The sequence below is a fragment of the Hylobates moloch genome, unplaced genomic scaffold (genome assembly GCF_009828535.3).
Source record: "Hylobates moloch isolate HMO894 unplaced genomic scaffold, HMol_V3 SCAFFOLD_17, whole genome shotgun sequence".
Classification (NCBI taxonomy): Eukaryota; Metazoa; Chordata; class Mammalia; order Primates; family Hylobatidae; genus Hylobates; species Hylobates moloch.
The window spans coordinates 81488116-81506826 of record NW_026652292.1 but is presented as its reverse complement, the minus strand read 5'-3'; the positions used below and the strand labels follow the sequence as shown (position 1 = coordinate 81506826).

Sequence of the window (18711 nt, the reverse complement as noted above, 5' to 3'; positions counted from 1 at the left end):
TTTTTGTCTTTATTTGAAGATTATTATCTCAGGAATATGTATGGGTTCAAGTTGACAAGGGGTGGACTCGTGTGATGGTTAATACTGAGTGTCAACTTGATTGAAGGATAGGAAGTATTGATCCTGGGTGTGTCTGTGAGGGTGTTGCCAAGGAGATTAACATTTGAGTCAGTGGCTGGGGAAGGCAGATCCACCCTCAATCTGGGTGGACACCATCTAATCAGCTGCCAGTGCAGCCAGAATATAAGCAGGCAGAAAAATGTGAAAAGAGAGACTGGCCTGGCCTCCCAGCCTACATTTTGCTCCGTGCTGGATGCTTCCTGCCCTTGAACATAGGACTCCAAGTTCTTCAGTTTCAGAACTTGGACTGGCTCTCCTTGTTCCTCAGCCTGCAGACGGCCTATTGTGGGAACTTGTGATCATGTGAGTTAATACTTAACACACTCCCCTTTATATATCTATCTGTTCCATTAGTTCTGTCCCTCTAGGGAACCCTAATACAGCCAGGCTCCCACTGACCCCCTTGTCTTGGTGCCCTGGCAGAAGGCAACAGCAGGAGTGTTTGCCCATGCCAGCTGCTGTAAATACTGCTCAGTCCCTGCACCCTAGCTTCCAACACAAATTCTCAGAGCAGTCACAGTAGCAAGAATGTTTATTATAAAAATAGGTGAATAAAATAAGTGTGCTTTAACTTCCGGATAGATGACAAATGCTACTGCAATGCAGTTTCTCACTGCAGACATGTGGCTCGCAATGGCAGGGGTGGCCACCCTAGTGTGATGTGCAGCTGCAATACTCGATTTGACTGGTTCAAGGCAGAGAGAAGACACTTCATTCTATAGAACAGGATGGGGCTTCCACCCTGGGGACCATACAAGTGACTCCCATAGGCAGCCACCTCTTTCTGGCAAGCTGCGGCATGCCCAGGTGCAGGCTAGGGGAGGGGCTGGCACGCTAGCACCAGATTGCTCTGGCTTCAACCTGATGGAGACACAGACTGGGACCTCCCTCTGCCAGATGTTCCTGACCCCATCTCCACCTCCAGCCTCACTGGCAGTTCCCTGTGACCCAGCCTGTTCCATAGCCAAAGGGGGACCAGAGTGAATGATCACAGTGCCCCGCACCTATTCTAGGGGGCTTCACTCTCAGTAGAGCTCAACCCATGGCATCTGAGAGCACCCACCCTGTCCCTGAGGGCAGCTGCGCCGGGCCAGGGGGCCGCAAGGGCACGGGTGAGTCTCGGTCACTGGCAGCACTCGGCCACATGCCTGAGGAGCTCTTCACCTTGCTCGTCACTGAAGCACTGCAGGCAGTGAGGGCACTGAAGGTCCCCCTGGCCTCTCTGGGCCGCGCCAGGATGCCCGCCCTCTACAGGGGGTTCCAACTGCTGGGACCCAGTCCCAGGTCTCCAGCCACCAGGCCCCATAAGCTCCAATGCATCGGTGGCCAAGTACTTGGCAGTTTTGCTCCCAGCGTGAATCCGGCGGGCGTCTGGCTCTCGAGAATCCTGGAGAAAAAGCAAGGGTCTATTTACGTGGGCTGTGCTGAAGGTCACAAAGCGGGTCTCAGGTTCCAGCAACTAGAGGTACTTCATCTATCCCTGAGCGGAACTTCAGTCCCTCACTTTGCTTCCTGCTGTGCCCCAGAGCCCAGACAAGGGGGTGCTCAGTGAATGAGGAGATCACACACACGCTCCCTCATGTGCTCATGAAGAAACAGGCCCTAGCGTGGTCCACTCCCCAACCCTTGGTGGAAGTCCTGTTCAGTTGGACCCATCAGCCCTAAGAGACCCGACTGAGAAGGTGGCCCTGATGATGTGGCCCACACACCACCACAGAGTGGAGGTGGCAGAGCCTCTGGTGGGGAGTTGGGCACACTGAGTCCCAACCCTACCCTGCACCTCCTCTGTGGGGCCTGGGTGTGCTGAGCACTCTGGGGCTCAGGGGGTCCTTCAGTAGCAGCAAGAGATGTCCCTGGCTTGGCCCCACCAACCACTTGGCACGGCCTGGCACGTGTTCTCCAAACATCCATCCTGAAGCACTGCGGCCTGTGGCCCTCACTGCTTGCCTGGGAACTTCATTCCAGGCCTTGGCGCTTCCACTTCCTGTCTGAATGTGGACTTTCCCTGATGAGACTACAGCTTATCACCCATGCCTTCAGCACCACTGTCCCTGACTGTGCCATCTAGGGACGGAGCAACCCTCGAGGGGCCACAGGCTACTGCTGAAAGGGACCGAGGCCACTTAGTACAAGGTCTGCAGGCCCCCCCAGAAACTTTACCCTCGGGGGTAAGAATCTGGGCCTGCAAGTCTGGAACCAGTTCATCTGGTCCGAAATCTTTGAGAGGCAGCCTGAGACCATCCTCATGATTGTACCAACAGTGATCCTTCAATCCAAATCACATGCTTCCTTGAATTCATGAAGGCCAGAAAACCCACAGGCAAAACCAAATCCCAGGAAAACCCACAGGTAGTTCTGTTGCAAGATGTTCCCATTCCTGCCCAGGGGACATGCTGAAGAATCCCTGTGCCAGGGACTTCGGAGAATCTGAAATTGGGGGATGGGGAGCTGCCCATACACGCTCCATTCTGTGATGCCAAGAAGGCCACGAGGGCTGGGCAGGGGCTTAAGGCAGGGCCTGCTGTGGCTGGTGAAGCCTCCAGTGCCTCCTTGTCAGCCTGTGAACTTAACGGGGGGAGACACAGTTCCCCACCAGGTTCCTCCTCCTTCATGCACGAGTACAAACTGCTGCCTGTGTCCAGCCCTCTGCTGCGGACTTAGTCCCAGGGTGTGTTAGAAAAGGTGTCCACCATGACTCCTGTGCCCTTCATGCGGAGGAGAAGCAGAAACCACTGAGGCCCAGTGGCTGCTCGGAACAGGGCAGTGGGGGTGGCCTCACAGCCCAGGGTCCCTGAAACACCCTGAAACACGGCTGGCATCCCAGCTCCAGCCCAGGGTGCATCGATTCTCAAGGGGCATCACTACTGTTCAGTCTGTGCCAGGAGAAGAAGCTCTTTGAGTGGGGCCCAGGCTATTCCCAGGGCCAAAAGTGTGTTAGGTACTTGATGAGGAGCTAAACAAACTTCCCCTGGATTTTTGCAGGGCACAAGTCAGTGAGGAGAAGGAAGAGGCCATGGGTCATACGCTGAGGAACTTCATTGGTTCCCATTCATGCCAGGCCTCCCTCAAGGTACCCCATGGTAGGAAAAGCACCGAGCCCAGGGGTGGGGTGAGGGGCCCCTGGCCTGCAAGGCCCAGCTCCACATGCCAGGCTGAGCTGGGGATGTTACTGCACACCCAGGGCCATCACATCTACATGACAAGGTGAGCGGCGTTCCCGCCTCACAGACACGTCACGGCACGTAGGGAGCTCACACTTTGAGGCCCGAGACGTGCTCTCTGACTGCATGACAGTGACGGACGGGCCCTGAGGACAGCCACCTCTGCTAAGACAGGCCGCCATGCCAGCCTCCTCCATAACTAAACAGTATAACAGGGAGGCGTTCCATGACCACGCCCAGGTACCAGGCCAGGTGGCTCTCCCCAGAGCAGGGAGGGGCCCACCACAACCCTCATCACCAGCAAATCAGGGCCTTGGCAGACACAGAAAGGCTCTAATCTCATGAGAAGAGAAACAAAAACACTAACCCTAAGCGGGAATCAAAACACCCTCATACTCTACCTGTCTCCAGGACACCTGGTGCAGCAGAGAGGTGACCTTTTCCTCCAGTTCTTGAATCCGACTTTGAGCCCGTTCCCGATCGGCCCTTTCTGACATGAAGTCATCCTTGTAAGCAAGAATCTGAGGGGAGGCGAGACACACATTTCTGCTGAAGGAAGGAGGAAGCGCCCCCCAGGCTTCTCCCCCCACACCGTGACCACTGCCCGCTCAGTGCCAGCAAGCTTTCAGCCCAGCCTGTCCCATGAATTGGGCCACCACACATCTGGTCGGTGCCGTCCGGAGCCCAAGGGACAGACACCTGCTGTTCCAGCATCTGCACCCGCTCCAGCGCAGCATCCCGGGCCGTCCTGGAGGCCGCCAGCTCCTGCTTCACTTCGGCACAGTCATTTATTTTCTCTTCCAACTGTCTGTTGAGCCGGGAGATCTCCTTCCTCATCAGCTCGGGCTCACGGGGGATCTGCAGCCCCCTGAGCTGCGCATGGAGCCCCCTCACGTATTCGTCCCTGCTGGCGTCGTAGCGCTGCCACTTGGCATTGAGGTCTTCAACCTGAAGAGGTGGAGCCGGAAAGCTCACGGTGAAGGCAGCTGACAAAGCTGCTCAAGCCAGCACCCAGTGTGAACTATGTACTAGCAGTGATTCGCTGAGTGAGAGTTTCCTCTTAAATGGAAGCTGCCCCTCCCTGTGCTGTAGAGAGCAGACACTAGGCCCGCCAGAGAATCCTGAGGCACCGTGATGACACCCGTACGCAAGCAGCATAAACAGAGGTGGATTCGGTGCAGCTTTTCTGTCTTAGAAAACAGACCTCCTGCTGCTAACTCCTGCATCTCCTTCACTGACTTGTGGATTAATTTTAGGGGGATGGAGATGGACAGGACATGTCCTGTACGTCGTTTTAAGCAAAAAAGTCCAGTCTCTAGGGACTGTGTGTATCAAGACATAGTGGCCAGAGGGCGGGGGGGCAACCTCTGGGCATCCGCCAAGGAAAGAACCCTCACTTACAGTTTCTAAGCCGTGTGTTCTTCTCCAACAAAATGTGAAAGACACTCACGTGAGTCACCTTCTGTTTTAACAGTCGATTTTCTTCCTGTAACTTCTCAATAACACTCTGGACAGAGGTGTGCCCACCTGTATGTTCTGACTGCATGAGGAAGGGACAGAGAGAAGACACTCTGTCACATACAGCAAGAGGGGGGAAAGCTAGAGCCAGAGGCTGAGGCCACAGATTATCACTGCATCCCCCAATGCAGCGGGTAGTGACCATTCATTTGGTAGAGAAGCAAAGCAGGGACAAGGGACCACCTTCTCCCTGCCCAGGCCCACCCCTACCAGGCCCAGGCCAGAGCCTGGATGGAGGGTCTTCAGGCCACATCATCTTTGATACTGTCCTTATCCCGTCCTACCTACCAGTTTGAGCTGTTTGTCTTTTAAATATCTGCAATGTGAATCTTCTAAAGCCGTCATGTCTGCAGGGATTGGCACACCAGACACGATAAAGTCTCTCATTGCCAGAGATTTACCATTACCACAGACAGCAGGGAAGGCAGGAGGCTGAATCCCATTGTAAACCAGAGCATCTCCAGCAAGGGGGCCCCCAGATGCCCAGGGTGGGCCTGGCCATGCACCCTGCTTACCTCCTGTGGAGCCCATGACACTGTCCCGTCTGCAGACAATCGGGTCCAACCAGGTGATTCTGGACACAGCAATCTAACCTCTGCCCCACGCAGGGACAGGAGTCACAGAAGCCACAACCCAAACCAACCCCCACTAACAACTACAGAGCTGAATGAAAAGTCTCCTGAAACTCGTGTGTACCCTACAATTCTGACTGTATCTCAGTGACATAATTTTTGAGAATTCCCCTCAAATGACAAAGGAAGTGCATGTCCTAACGCAGCCTACACCGGGAAGCCCCGGGTGACTCAGCTGAGTTCAGGGCTGAGAAGTGACACTTATTTAGAGACTGTGATGAGGGCCTACCCTGCCACTGGCCCCACCCCCGCCTCAGGCTCAATGCTGTGTGTGGCTCCTTTCAAATCCCTTGAGGGAAATGACACAGTGACTCAAAATCAGACCAGAACACCCTGCCTCCGCCCAGATGGCACTTTTCCTTTGGTTTCTGAATGCAGCTGTGTCCCCTCTGAGGTTCCCCGCCTGGAATCCACCCAGCTGAGGTGGGCAGTTCTCAGACCAAGCTTCTCCCCAGTGGGCGCCTCGGTGAAGCTGCTGATGGGCGCGGGATGTACTGTCTGCCGCAGAACATCCCAGCGCGTGTTTCCGCATGAACCTTGGTGTTGCCTCAGAGGACTGCCTAGAAAGGACCCGAGCAAGAGGCCCTGTGTGTGGCAGTGTGAGATGGGGCCTCAGCCTGGGTGAGATGTACACGGAGTGCCTCCATTTCCCTGCCTGCCACACACAGACCACAAGCACCAGCAAGATGGAAGGTGCCTGGCACACAGATGCCTTGGGCCACTGCTCCCCTACTCTTCTGCCTAGGAGCCCCCTGGTTTCTCCTGATGCTGAAACTCCCACAGTCCTTCTCTCTCCCACTAGACCCCACAGAGAGCTACAGCCCAGATCCAGCCTATCCTGGAGGTCCAGCGAACCCTTCTTTGGCCCTCACTGTCACTTGGCGCCGCTGCCCCCTGGCCCTTGCTTTGATGATGAGGAGGCTGTGGTCCTGAGCCAGGTCTCCAAGCTTGTGGGAGGCCGTGCTGCTGGCAAGGACACGCCTAAAGCCGGCTTTGGAGATGGCGGTTCCAGCTGTGCCTAGATGCACTCAGACACACTGAGCCTGCAGAAGGCGGGCACCCACGGTCCTTCCAGGAGTTTGGGGTGTGGAACTGGAGGCACTCCCCATCCGCAGCAGTACCACCTGGCTCTGCTTCAGTTTCCTCAGGTGAGGATGTGACTACACTTCCTCCAGGCCGCTCTGCCACCCTCAGCTCTTCCTCCTCATCCTCAGCTGAGGCAGATGAAAGCCAAGTGCCATCTCCCACCCGGGAGCAGGGTCAGCTATAGGCCTGGTGCTGGGCAGTGAGGTGGCTGCCTGCTTTCCTATTACATTTTCCATGTTCCATCACTTTAAAAGAAACCCTTGGATGAACGAGCTTTGCCCCATCAGCTGACTCTCATTACTGAGAACAGAAGTGGGTTCTGGGGCGCCCCCCGACCTCTGTGATCAGGGGCCTGTAGGCAATGCTCCCAGCACACAGGGGTCTTCACCACACTCTGCTTACACTGTGGCCTACCTGGTCAGGACTTTTCTCCCCCACATTCCTTTGTGCGTGCTGTCGTTCATCCAGACACTTGGCCAGATGCTGACACATGTGGGCGGTGGCGGTCAGCGTCCTCCGCAGCTGATGGGTCTCGTTGGCCAAGGAGCGGCACAGGACGTCACTGGCGGCCCGGGCGCGCTCCCCTTCTGCCATGCTCCTCCGCAGCAGGACGACCTCCTTCTCTCGCTCGTGTTGGGGCTGGTTCAGCAGCTGCTGCATCTCCCTCTCTTTTTCTTCTAGTCGCTCAGTCAGCCTCTCAATTTCCTAAGTGGAAGATTTAAAAGCACAGTTTACTGAATTAAAAGAAGCCGTGTCAAGAGCAAATGTTCAGAAAACAAAAGGAGACCCGGCATGGATGCCCCATCACCAGACACAAACATACTCACTCAGAAGTTGGGCGTTTGAACGAATCATTACTCACTCAGAAGTCGGGCACTTGAACTATTAACTCTGGAGTTTTTCAGCCTACAATGTTCTGTTCTGAAACTTCATCTTACTTTTTTTTTTTTTTTTTTTTTGAGACAGAGTCTCACTCTGTTGCCCAGGCTAGAGTGACAATCTTGGCTCACTGCAACCTCCACCTCCCAGGTTCAAGCGATTCTCCCACCTCAGCCTCCTCAGTAGCTGGAATTATAGGCGCCCACCACCACGCCCAGCTTTTTTTTTTTTTTTTTTGAGACGGAGTCTCGCTGTGTCCCCCAGGCTGGAGTGCAGTGGCACGATCTCAGCTCACTGCAAGCTCCGCCTCCGAGGTTCACGCCGTTCTCCTGCCTCAGCCTCCCGAGTAGCTGGGACTACAGGTGCCCGCCATGACGCCCGGCTAATTTTTTGTATTTTTAGTAGAGATGGGGTTTCACCATGTTAACCAGGATGGTCTCGATCTCCTGACCTCATGATCCGCCCACCTCAGCATCTGCCCACCTCGGCCTCCCAAAGTGCTGGGATGACAGGTGTGAGCCACTGCACCCCGCCAAATTCTGTTTTCACAAGCAAGTTCATAATTTTAGATTTCATATCATCAAAATGTTTTTTTGAGATGAGGGTCTCGCTATCTATAGCCCAGGCTGGTCTTAAACTCCTCGGCTCAAGCAAATCCTCCCACCTCAGCCCCATGAATAGCTGGGACTACAGGCTCAAGCCACCACACCCAGTTATCATCAAATTATCAAAATGGCAATTCCAAGCACTTTTTTGATAGGAAAAGTAGAAACTACACTGTAGTGGGTAACCCCAAAAAGATGTCCACAACCAAACCCCCCATTCCCCGGTATCTGGGAATGAAATCTTATTTAGAGATAGGGTCTTTGCAGATGTAATTAGTTAAGGTGAGGACAAACTGGATTAGGACGGGACTGGTGTCCTTATAAGAAGACGGAAGTCTAGACAGACACAGAGAGAAGAAGGCCATGTGACAATAAAGATATGAGTGACGTCTTGTCTTGTGAATAAAGGCCAAGGAACACCAAGGATTGGCGGCCCCCACAGGAAGCTGAAGAGGCGAGGAAGGTCCTTCCCTCGAACCTTCAGAGAGAGCCGATGCCTTGGTTTCTAGAACTGTGAAAGATTAAGTTTCTGTTCCTTGAAGCCCCCTAGTTTGTGTTACTTTGTTATAGCAGCTCTAGGAAACTAACACACCCCACCCCAATTACTTCTTAAAGAATTTAAAAAGGTTCTTAAAATGACAATTTTTTTTTGAGACAGAGTCTCGCCCTGTCACCCAGGCTGGAGTACAGTGGTACCATCATGGTTCACTGTAGCCTCCACCTCCCAGGCTCAAGTGATCCTCTTGCCTCAGCACCCTAAGTAGTTGGATTATAAGTGCATGCCACCGTACCTGGCTAATTTCTGTATTTTTTGTAGAGACAAGGTTTCACCATGTTGCCCAGGCTGGTCCTGGACTTGAATGATCCGCCTGCCTCAGCCTCCCAAAGTGCTGGGATTACAGGCATGAGCCACCACATCTGACCTGACAATTTTTTAATACCTGGCCTTAAATTTGTGCTTTTCCATTTTCAAAGAATCCTCCAACAGTACATTACATGAAGGAGGTGAAGCAGGCTCAACTAGTCCATCCCACAAGTGAAGAAACAGTTTCAGAAAAGTCAGGGAGGAGCCCAAGCTTCCCCCAGAAGTGGCAGGAGAAGGGTCCAGCCTCTGTCTCTAGTACTTGAGGTGAGAAGGGACAGAGACCAGGAACCTAGAATATTCTCATCACAATGGAACAAAATACTAAGCCCTATTACTGCAGGAACCCTGATTATTATTATTGTTATTTTTTTAGAGACAGGGTCTCGCTCTGACACCGAGGCTGCAGTACAGTGGCATAATCATAGCTCACTGCAGCCTTGAACTCCTGGGCCCAAGTGATCCTCCCGTCTCAACCTCCCGAATAACTGGGACCATGGGCTGGCGGTCAAGGCTGCAGTGTGCTGTGATGGTGCCACTGCACTCTAGCCTGGGTGACAGTGAGACCCTCTTCAGGGATAAAGGACTTTGAGCAAAACCCGACTTCTGTTTTTTGTTTTTTTTTTTAATAGAGACAGGGTGTGGCTATGTTGCCTAGGCTGGTCTTGAACTCCTGGCCTCAAGCAATCCTCCTCCTGCCTCAGCAGGGGTCCCTGTGCCCAGGTAAAATCTGATTTCGGAGCCTCCTTCCTGCGTTGGTCAAATGCTGACAGTAGGAGAAACAAACGACTCCACAAACAGGAGGGCAGCACGTCCACAGCTCGCAGATCCTGAGGGCGTGGCTCTCTCTTGCCTCCACACCCTAGTACTCAGCACTGAGCCCAGCCCCACACAGACGCCCAGTAAATGGGAATAAGACGGCCATACAGAGACAGATCAGGACCCAGGCTCTATGCTCAACTCGTGGGGGCAGGCCAGCCCTGCAAAGGGCTGCCCCACTGATCCTCCCCTCAGCAGCATGAGGGCCCCAAGACCCCTCAAGCCCCCGGGCTTCTGGCATTTGTCACTGGCTCTGAAGTTGCAGAGCTTTGTGCTGGTTTATCTGTCGGAATGCCTTGTCCAGCCAGTAACAGTCCTCAGGACGCAACAGCACCTCGACCACTGTGGTCAGAAAACCAGGTATGTGCTGGAGCTGTGGCTCTACACACACGGGCACAACACACAGACTAGTCAGCGACTGGGCTGACATCTCTCAGGAAGGCCTGTTGCTGGGACCCACAACTCCACAGCTCAGAACACAAAAGTGTAAACAGCTCTATTAATAGTCTTGTGGATTGGCCTTAAAAATAAGAGGCACAGTGGCCTCTTGGCTTTTAGCACTGCTGCAACAAAGTATCACAAACTTGGTGTCTTTTTTTTTTTTTTTTTTTGAGACGGAGTCTCGCTCTGTCACCCAGGCTGGAGTGCAGTGGCGCGATCTCGGCTCACTGCAAGCTCCGCCTCCCGGGTTCACGCCATTCTCCTGCCTCAGCCTCTCTGAGTAGCTGGGACTACAGGCGCCCGCCACCACGCCCGGCTAATTTTCTGTATTTTTAGTAGAGACGGGGTTTCACCGTGGTCTCGATCTCCTGACCTCGTGATCCGCCCGCCTCGGCCTCCCAAAGTGCTGGGATTACAGGCGTGAGCCACCGCGCCCGGCTCACAAACTTGGTGTCTTAAACAACAGAAGTGTATTCTCCCAAAGCCTGCAATCCCAGCACTTTGGGAGGCCAAGATGGGAGGATCACTTCAGCCCAAGGGTTGGGACTAGCCTGGGCAACATGGTGAGGCCCCATCTCTACAAAAAAATACAAAAAACGTTAGCCAGGCATGGTGGTGGGCGCTTGTGGTCGCAGCTACTCGGGAGGCTGAGACAGGAGGATCACTTAAGCCCGGGAGGTCAACGCTGCAGTGAGCTATGATCATGCTACTGCACTCCAGCCTGGGCAACAGAGTGACCCTATCAAAAAGAGGGGAGGGGAGGGGAGGGGAGGAGAGGGGAGGGAAGGGGAGGGGAGGAGAAAAGAAGAAAGAAAGTAACAAGGAAAGTGGCCCGGGGCGGTGGCTCACGCCTGCAATCCCAGCACTTTGGGAGGCTGAGGCGGGTGGATCACGAGGTCAGGAGTTCAAGACCAGCCTGGCCAAAATGGTGAAACCTCGTCCCTACTAAAGATACAAAAAATTAGCCAGGTGTGGTGGTGGGTACCTGTAGTCCCAGCTACCCAGGAGGCTGAGGCAGGAGAATTGCTTGAACCCGGGAGGTGGAGGTTGCACTGAGCCAAGATCCCACCACTGCACTCCAGCCTGGTGACAGAGCAAGACTCAGTCTAAAAAAAAAAAAAAAAAGGAGTAAGGAAGGAAAGAAAGAAGAGAAGAGAAAAGAAAAGAAACAGCCAAGAAAACAAGCAAAGCAAAGCTAAGCTGGAAAGGAAAGGGGGCTGATACGCCAGGACCAGGCAAAGCCTACGAAGCTTGGTCCCTAGAGTGGTGACACGATAGGGTTGGGCAGGACCAGGTTGCACAATGAATTGGTGTCATTATTCCAGAAAGTATTAACTGGAGGGGCTTTGTAAAGTTATCCACTCAGGCCTTGTGTTACAGATGAGGTAAGGTCTCAAGTCCAGCTGTGGCTGCAGTCAGGACCACAATTCTCTGGCTGGATCTTGCCCCATCACACACTGACGACAGCTTGATCACAGATGCACTCGTCAGCTCCTCCACACCCTGAGCCTCAGCACTCTCTCTGGGAGCCCTCAGTCCCTATTGGTCCAGGGTTCCTGCTCCTAATGGGCTCACTGACATGACCATAGATGAGGGCAACCTAGCAACAGCTTGCTTCCTGCTGTGTCTTTAACTCTGCACTGCCACCTCCGTGAACCCAGGGCCTACAGGAGGTGACAGACCTCTCCATTCTTCCACAGGTTCCGTGATTGACCTCAGATTGAATGCTGGGATGAGCAATAAATACGTAATTGCATAAAATACCAGATAAGGCCAGGCACAGTGGCTCATGCCTGTAATCCCAGCACTTCGGGAGGTCAAGGCAGGAGGATCACTTGAAGAACGGAGTTCTAGACCAGCCTGGGCAACAGAGAAAGATCCTGTTGCTACACAAAAAATAAACAAACTTAGCCAGGTGTCATGGCACACTCCTGTGGTCCCAGCTATATGGAAGGCTGAGGCAGGAGGATCACGTAAGCCCAGGAGGTTGAGGCCGCAGTGAGCCATGTTTGTGCCACCGCACTCCAGCCTGGGTGACAGAGTGAGACCTTGTCTCAAAAAAAAATAAAAATAAAAATCCCAAAATAAAACCTACATGCTTACATGTTGTTGGGAAGACAGGACCAGGGCCAGTAATACTGGGACCATAGAACTAATTCTATCTGAGGCTACCAGGAAGCTGCAATAAGCTGCTTGGTGAGTGGCCAGATCCATAGGACACCGGGGACACATGTGAGCTGAACACCAATGGCCACCAGACTGCAAGTATACTGCTCTGGTTGTGAGGTCTCTGCATCCTCTATCCCACCAACATTCTGGAGATGACTTCAGAGTGTCCCTCCGGGTCCTTGGTCTGTACTCATCTGTGGCTCCTGGTATCCACAACTCTAAAATCTGTTGGTGCAGACCAGTTGACCTCTAAACTTCCCTTCTGCTGTAGTGAGTCAGGATGTACCTTCCAGAAAGAGGAAGAGAGTGGAGTAGGGGAGACACTGGCTGCTGAAAGTATTTTAAATGATGTAGATACTGACAACCTAGTATGAAGCAGAACACAACCATGCCAAGTGTACACACACCCTATACGCAGAGGAAAAACAGGAAGAAGGCATGCCAAGAGATTAACACTAGTCATCCCTGCACTGTGGAATTACAGTGGCTATTTTATTCTTTATTTTTCAGATATTCAAAATTGCTTTTATAATTTTTTTTTTTTAAAAAGGCATGTTTCTTTTTCTCTCTAAAATCAGGCTGTGGGGCCAACCCTGGAGACAAAAACTATCTTTCGCAGACTACTGCCTTTGCAGGCTTAGTTTCTTTCCTGGGAAAACTAGGATAATAGCCATGAATCAAATGGAATAATAGATGCCAGAGCTCACCCGAATGTTTCGGATGCTTGCAAATACTACTGCACAAAAAACCTGTTACTTATACTGCTGTTGTGGTGCTTATAGTTTATCATTAAAAAACAGACATAAACATCACAGACAAGGACAAAAAGAAGAAAGTTAGGATTTGTGTCTTTTTTTTTTTTTTGAGATGGAGTCTCACTCTGTCACCCAGGCTGGAGTGCAGTGGCACAATCTCGGCTCACTGCAAGCTCTGCCTCCCGGGTTCACGCCATTCTCCTGCCTCTGCCTCCCAAGTAGCTGGGACTACAGGCGCCTGCCACCACGCCCAGCTAATTTTTTGTATTTTTAGTAGAGATGGGTTTTCACCATGTTAGCCAGGATGGTCTCGATCTCCTGACCTTGTGATCCAGCCGCCTTGGCCTCCCAAAGTGCTGGGATTACAGGTGTGAGCCACTGCGCCCAGCCCCTTGTGTCCATTTGTAATTTAATTTTTTCAGACAAGGTCTCACTTTGTCACCCAGGTTGGAGTGCAGTGGTGCGATCTTGGCTCACTGCAACCTCTGCCTCCCGGGCTCAAGTGATCCTCCCACTTAAACCTCCCTAGTGGCTGGGAGCACAGGTGTGCGCCACCATGCCTGGCTAATTTTTTGTACTTTTTGTAGACAGGGTTTCACCATGTTGCTCAGGCTTGTCTCAAACTCCTCGGCTCAGGCAATTTGCCCACCTTGCCTCCCAAAGTACTGGGATTACAGGCGTGAGCCACTGCACCCAGCCTAGGATTTGTGTCCATTATCAGACACAGGGGCTGCATTTGCCGTTGCTCCCAGCATAGAGTTGAAGCGCCACTGGTGAAAGACACATGCATGGGTGAAGGCTGGAAGGGACTCTAGAACACAATATGAGTACACTGACCTTGGACCCAAGACACACATGCGTGCGCACACACACACACACCATACACACCCCTCAGAACGTGTCTCCCGCACACACACTTCAAAACACCCCTAAGAACCAACCGGAACATACACACTACACAACACACACAGCATACACACACACACACACACACACACACCCCTCAGAATGTGTTCCCACACAGGAACCTCAAAATACCCCTAAGAGCCAACCTGAACATACACCACACACACACAGAACCCAAGAACTGCACCAACCCCCCTCCTCAGAACCCAGTGCCTCCTCACCATCCCCCCCAGGACCCAGTGCCCTCCCAACCCCCCAGGATCCAGCATTCCCTTATCCCCTTCAGCACCTTGCACCCTCACCCCCCAGGATCCAGAGCCCCCTCACCTCCACCAGGACCTGGTGACCCCTCGAAGCCCCCAGGACCCAGCACCCCTTCACCCTCCAGAACCCAGCACACCTCAGCCTGTGGTGTCCCCTTACCCCCCTCAGGACCTGGTCCCCCTCTCTTCCCTAGGACCCAGGGTCCCCTCAACCCCCAGAACCTGTTACCCTAGCCCCCCCGAGACCCCACGCCCCCCCCACCCCCCCAGGCCCCTCACACCCCAGAACTCAGTGCCCCCCCACCTCCAGCACCTGGTGCTCCCTCAACCCCTCAGGACCCGGGGCCCCCTCTGATCCCCAGGACCTGGTGCCCCCTCAACCCCAGGACCCGGCACCCCCTCAACCCCAGGACCCGGTACCCCCTCAACCCCTCAGGACCCGGGGCCCGCTCACCCACCCAGGACCCAGCACCCCCTCACTCCCCAGGGACCCCTCACACCCCAGAACTCAGTGCCCTCTCACCTCCAGCACCTGGTGCTCCCTCAACCCCTCAGGACCCGGGGCCCCCTTACCCCCCAGAACCTAGTGTCCCCTCAACCCCAGGACCCGGCACCCCCTCAACGCCCAGGACCTGGTGGCCCCTCAACCCCTCAGGACCCGGGGCCCGCTCACCCACCCAGGACCCGGCGGCCGCCACACGCACTCTCGCGCCCGCAGCTCCTCTGTGCCCGCCCTCGTACCTGGCGCATCTGGGCCTCGGCGGCGCCGCCCTCCTGCCGCCGCAGCTGCTCCCGGAAGCGCGCAACCTGCTCCAGCAGCGCGTCCACTAGCGACGGCGCGGCGTCCCCCTCCAGCGCGGCCAGGCGGGCGCGGAGGCGAGCGATAAGGGCGTCGCGGGCGGCCAGCTGGTCCTGCAGGCGGCGCAGCCGCTGTCCGGCCTCGTGGTACAGGGTGCAAAGCGCGGCGGCTGCGCGCGGGGCCTCCTCCCAGCCGCCCGACCCCGGGTCCCGGGACATGGCTGTAGGCCTGCCCGGGAGGCCCCGCGGCCGCCGGCAACTTCCGCGCCCGGGCCCCGCCGGCTGCCGCCCTTCCCGGAACTTTCCCCGGTGCGCCCCGCCTACCCACAACAGCCCGACCGCCCGCCCTCCCCCGCGCAGCCCCGCCCCCCCGCGCAGCCCCGCCCCCCCCCGCGCAGCCCGCCCAGCCCCTTCTCGCCCGGCCCCACCCCTCCCACCGCCTACAGTCCGGCCCCGCCCCTGCCGTCCTCACCCGTCCCAGAGAGTTGGCCTGGTCCCCGAGGCTGTCCACACGCCAGCTGGTGCTGGGCTTATTCCAGTGGCCCCAAACATCCGCCTCTGAGGCGTTGTCGGAGAGTCGAACTCAGCCCGTGAGTTTGGGGACTCATCAGCCTCTGATGGAAAGGAGGGCTTAAAGACAACCCCCAAGCGTTGGAGCTGAGTGTGGGTCTGAATCTGCCCGCGAGGCTGCAGGACTTGCGGCCACAGGAGCAACAGAAGCTCCAGGAGCTGAGCTCGCAGCGCACCAAGCACGTGGCATGCGTTCCGTCACATGGGGACACTGAGCAGAAAGAGCTCCAACCCTCTGCCCCGCACGCCGCTTTCTTTTTTCTTTCCTTTTTTTTCTTCTTTTTGAGACAGAGTTTTGCTCTGTTGCCCAGGCTGGAGTGCAATGGCGCGATCTCGGCTCACTGCAACCTCCGCCTCCCAGGCTCAGGCAATTCTCCTGCCTCAGCCTCCCGAGTAGCTGGGATTACAGGCGCCCGCCACCACACCTGGCTAATTTCTTGTATTTTTAGTAGAGACAGGGTTTCACCATATTGGTCAGGCTGGTCTCGAACTCCTGGCCTCAAGTGATCCACCCGCCTCGGCCTCCCAAAGTGCTGGGATTGTAGGCGTGAGTCACCACGCCAGGCCGCCATGTGTATTTTAGAAACGAGGATTTTTTTTATTTCAAATAGGTACATATAACTGGGGGAGCCAGCCTCCAAAGAGGATCCCCTCCTTCCAATATCCATGCTCCTGTGTAGTCCCCTCCAATCCACTGGAGAGGGCTGACCTGGGTAACTAAGAGGGTACTGCAGAAATGATGGAGTGTGACTTCCCCAGCTAGCTCCCACAAGACATCACGGCTACTGCCTTGCCCTCTTTCGGAGCATTCGCTCTGGGGGAAGTCACTCACCCTATCATCAAGTAGCCCTGTAAAGAGGTCCATGTGGCAAGGAACTGAGGCTTCATGGCAGCAGCCAGCGCCCACTTGTCCACTGTGGTGAAGAAGCCACCTTGGGACTGTATCCTCCGAGCCTAGTCGAGCCTTCAGAAGACAGTAGCCCCCACTGACATACTGACTCTGACTGTACGGGAGACCCTGGGCCAGAACCACCCAGTTAAACTGCTCCTGAGTCCCTGACCACAGAAACTGGATGAGATAATATATGCTTATTGTTGTTTGAAGCGACTAACATTTGGGATAGTTTGTTCTGCAGCAACGGAAAATGAACAGCTAAAATCTGACTTCATGCTCCCAGTGGGGCATGGTACAGCACCACAAAACCAGATAGATTACAATTTCTGCAAAGACAGGGTGACCATTCAGACTGTGAGATGAATGAAGATCAGAAAAAGCCTTGTAGCTGTTGAAGTCAGATTTTGTACCACATTTAACAAAAACATTTTGGGGCCAGGTGCAGTGGCTCATGCCTGTAATCCCAGCACTTAGGGAGGCCAAGGCAGGAGGATTGCTTGAGCCCAGGAGTTGGAGCCCAGCCTGGGCAACATAGCAAAACCCCATCTCTACAAAAAGTTAAAAGAAACTAGGTGGGTGTGATGGTGTGTGCCTGTAGTCCTAGATACTCAGGAGGCTGAGATAGGAGGATTGCTTGAGCCCAGGGGTCTGGTGCTGCAGTAAGCAGTGATTGTGCCACTGCTCTCCAGCCTGGGCCACACAGTGAGACCCTGTCTCTGAGAAAAAAAAGAAAGAAATAAAACTATTTCAGGTTTCTGAGCTTTTTAGATTTCAGAATTGTGGATGAGGGATCCCAGACTTCCAAAAACACTTGTCTTAGAGGGTGTTGTAAATATTCAGTAAGGTCACATGGGAAGTACCCAGCATGCTCTTGCCTTCAATGCAAATTCAGGTACTGGGCCAGGCACTGGGGACTCATGCGCAGACATTGTAATAGTGGAGACAGATCCTTTTCCAAAACAAGAATTGCAACGTATGGAAATTTTGTGTAAGGAAAGGAAGGGGAAAATGTGTATAAGGAAACAATAGGCCGGGTGTGGTGGCTCACACCTGTAATCCCAACACTTTGGGAGGCCAAGGCAGGCAGAACTCCTGAGGTCAGGAGTTGGAGACCACTCTGGCCAACATGGTGAAACCCTGTCTGTACTAAAAATACAAAAATTAGGCAGGCATGGTGGCGGGTGCCTGTAACCCCAGCTAGTCAGGAGGCTGAGGCAGGAGAATCGCTTGAACCTGGGAGGCAGAGGTTGCAGTGAGCCAAGATAGCACCATTGCGCTCCATCCTGGGTGACACAGAGAGACTCCCTCTCAAAAAAAGGAGGAACCTAACTTTAAAGAGGGTGATTAGAGACAAGATAACGGTCCAGCTCTGCAACCTAAAGGGTGAGAAGGAGCCAGGCATGAGAGTTGGCTGAGTGAGTTCACAACTGGGTATGGCCTGCAGTTGGGCAGGAGCTGATACAGGGAGCATTTTCTTTCTTTTCCTTCTTTTCCTTCCCTCCCTCCCTCACTCTCTCTCTCTTTCTGCATTCTCTTTCTCTCTGTTTCTTTCAAGACAGCGTTTCACTCTGTCACTCAAGCTGGAGTGCAATGGTGCAATCTCAACTGCAACCTCTGCCTCCTGGGTTCAGGTGATTCTCCTTCCTCAGCCTCCTGAGTAGCTGGGATTACAGGCGCATGCCACCATGCTTGGCTAATTTTGTATTTTTAGTAGAGATGGGGTTTCACCGTGTTGGCCAGGCTGGTCTCAAACTCCTGACTTCAAGTGATCTGCCTGCCTTGGCCTCCCAAAATGCTGGGATTACAGGTGTAAGCCACCACGCCTGGCCAGCATTCACTTTCTGTGTTCTGAAACTCATCTGGATTTGTGCGGGATAGGGCTAATGCAGCAGGCCTAGTGTGTTCAACCCTGCACATTCCAAAAAAGGGATTGGCCCTAGACCTTTTGGAATATCCCATCTGATAAAATGTCTTTGCTTATGTAGGGGCCTTGGACCACACCAGCTAGTCTAAGCTAACTAGAGGCCTTGGGTCATGAGCTTGAGCTCTGAAGGAGCTGGAAACCGAGTAACTCAGTTCAGCCATATGGGCACCCCACGCCTATGTGATCAACCCCTAACCAAAACTCTGGACACAAAGGCTCAGGTGAGCTTCCCAGTTTGGCAACACTCCCAGTACTGCTGTTTTCAGACACATCTGCACCCCTTTCTCCGGCTCACTGTGGACCAGTCA

The 18711-nt window shown here is 54.0% G+C and overlaps 1 protein-coding gene across 2 annotated transcripts; it reads right to left on the bottom strand.

The window, feature by feature from the left end:
• On the bottom strand, positions 1-15598 carry TNIP2 (TNFAIP3 interacting protein 2). 2 transcript variants are annotated; one of them, XM_058430244.1, is made up of 6 exons: positions 15487-15598; positions 6932-7222; positions 4732-4821; positions 3981-4229; positions 3683-3802; positions 1-1507 (listed from the first exon to the last, which is right to left on the bottom strand). In XM_058430244.1, exons 2-6 carry the CDS (start codon positions 7175-7177, stop codon positions 1244-1246), a joined length of 969 nt encoding a protein of 322 aa, XP_058286227.1. In that variant the 5' UTR covers positions 7178-7222; positions 15487-15598; the 3' UTR covers positions 1-1243. The 2 variants fall into 2 exon arrangements, with proteins under 2 accessions (XP_058286227.1, XP_031992051.1); XM_032136160.2 differs by lacking the exon at positions 15487-15598 and adding an exon at positions 14958-15335.
• Between the last annotated feature and the right edge of the window lie 3113 nt (positions 15599-18711).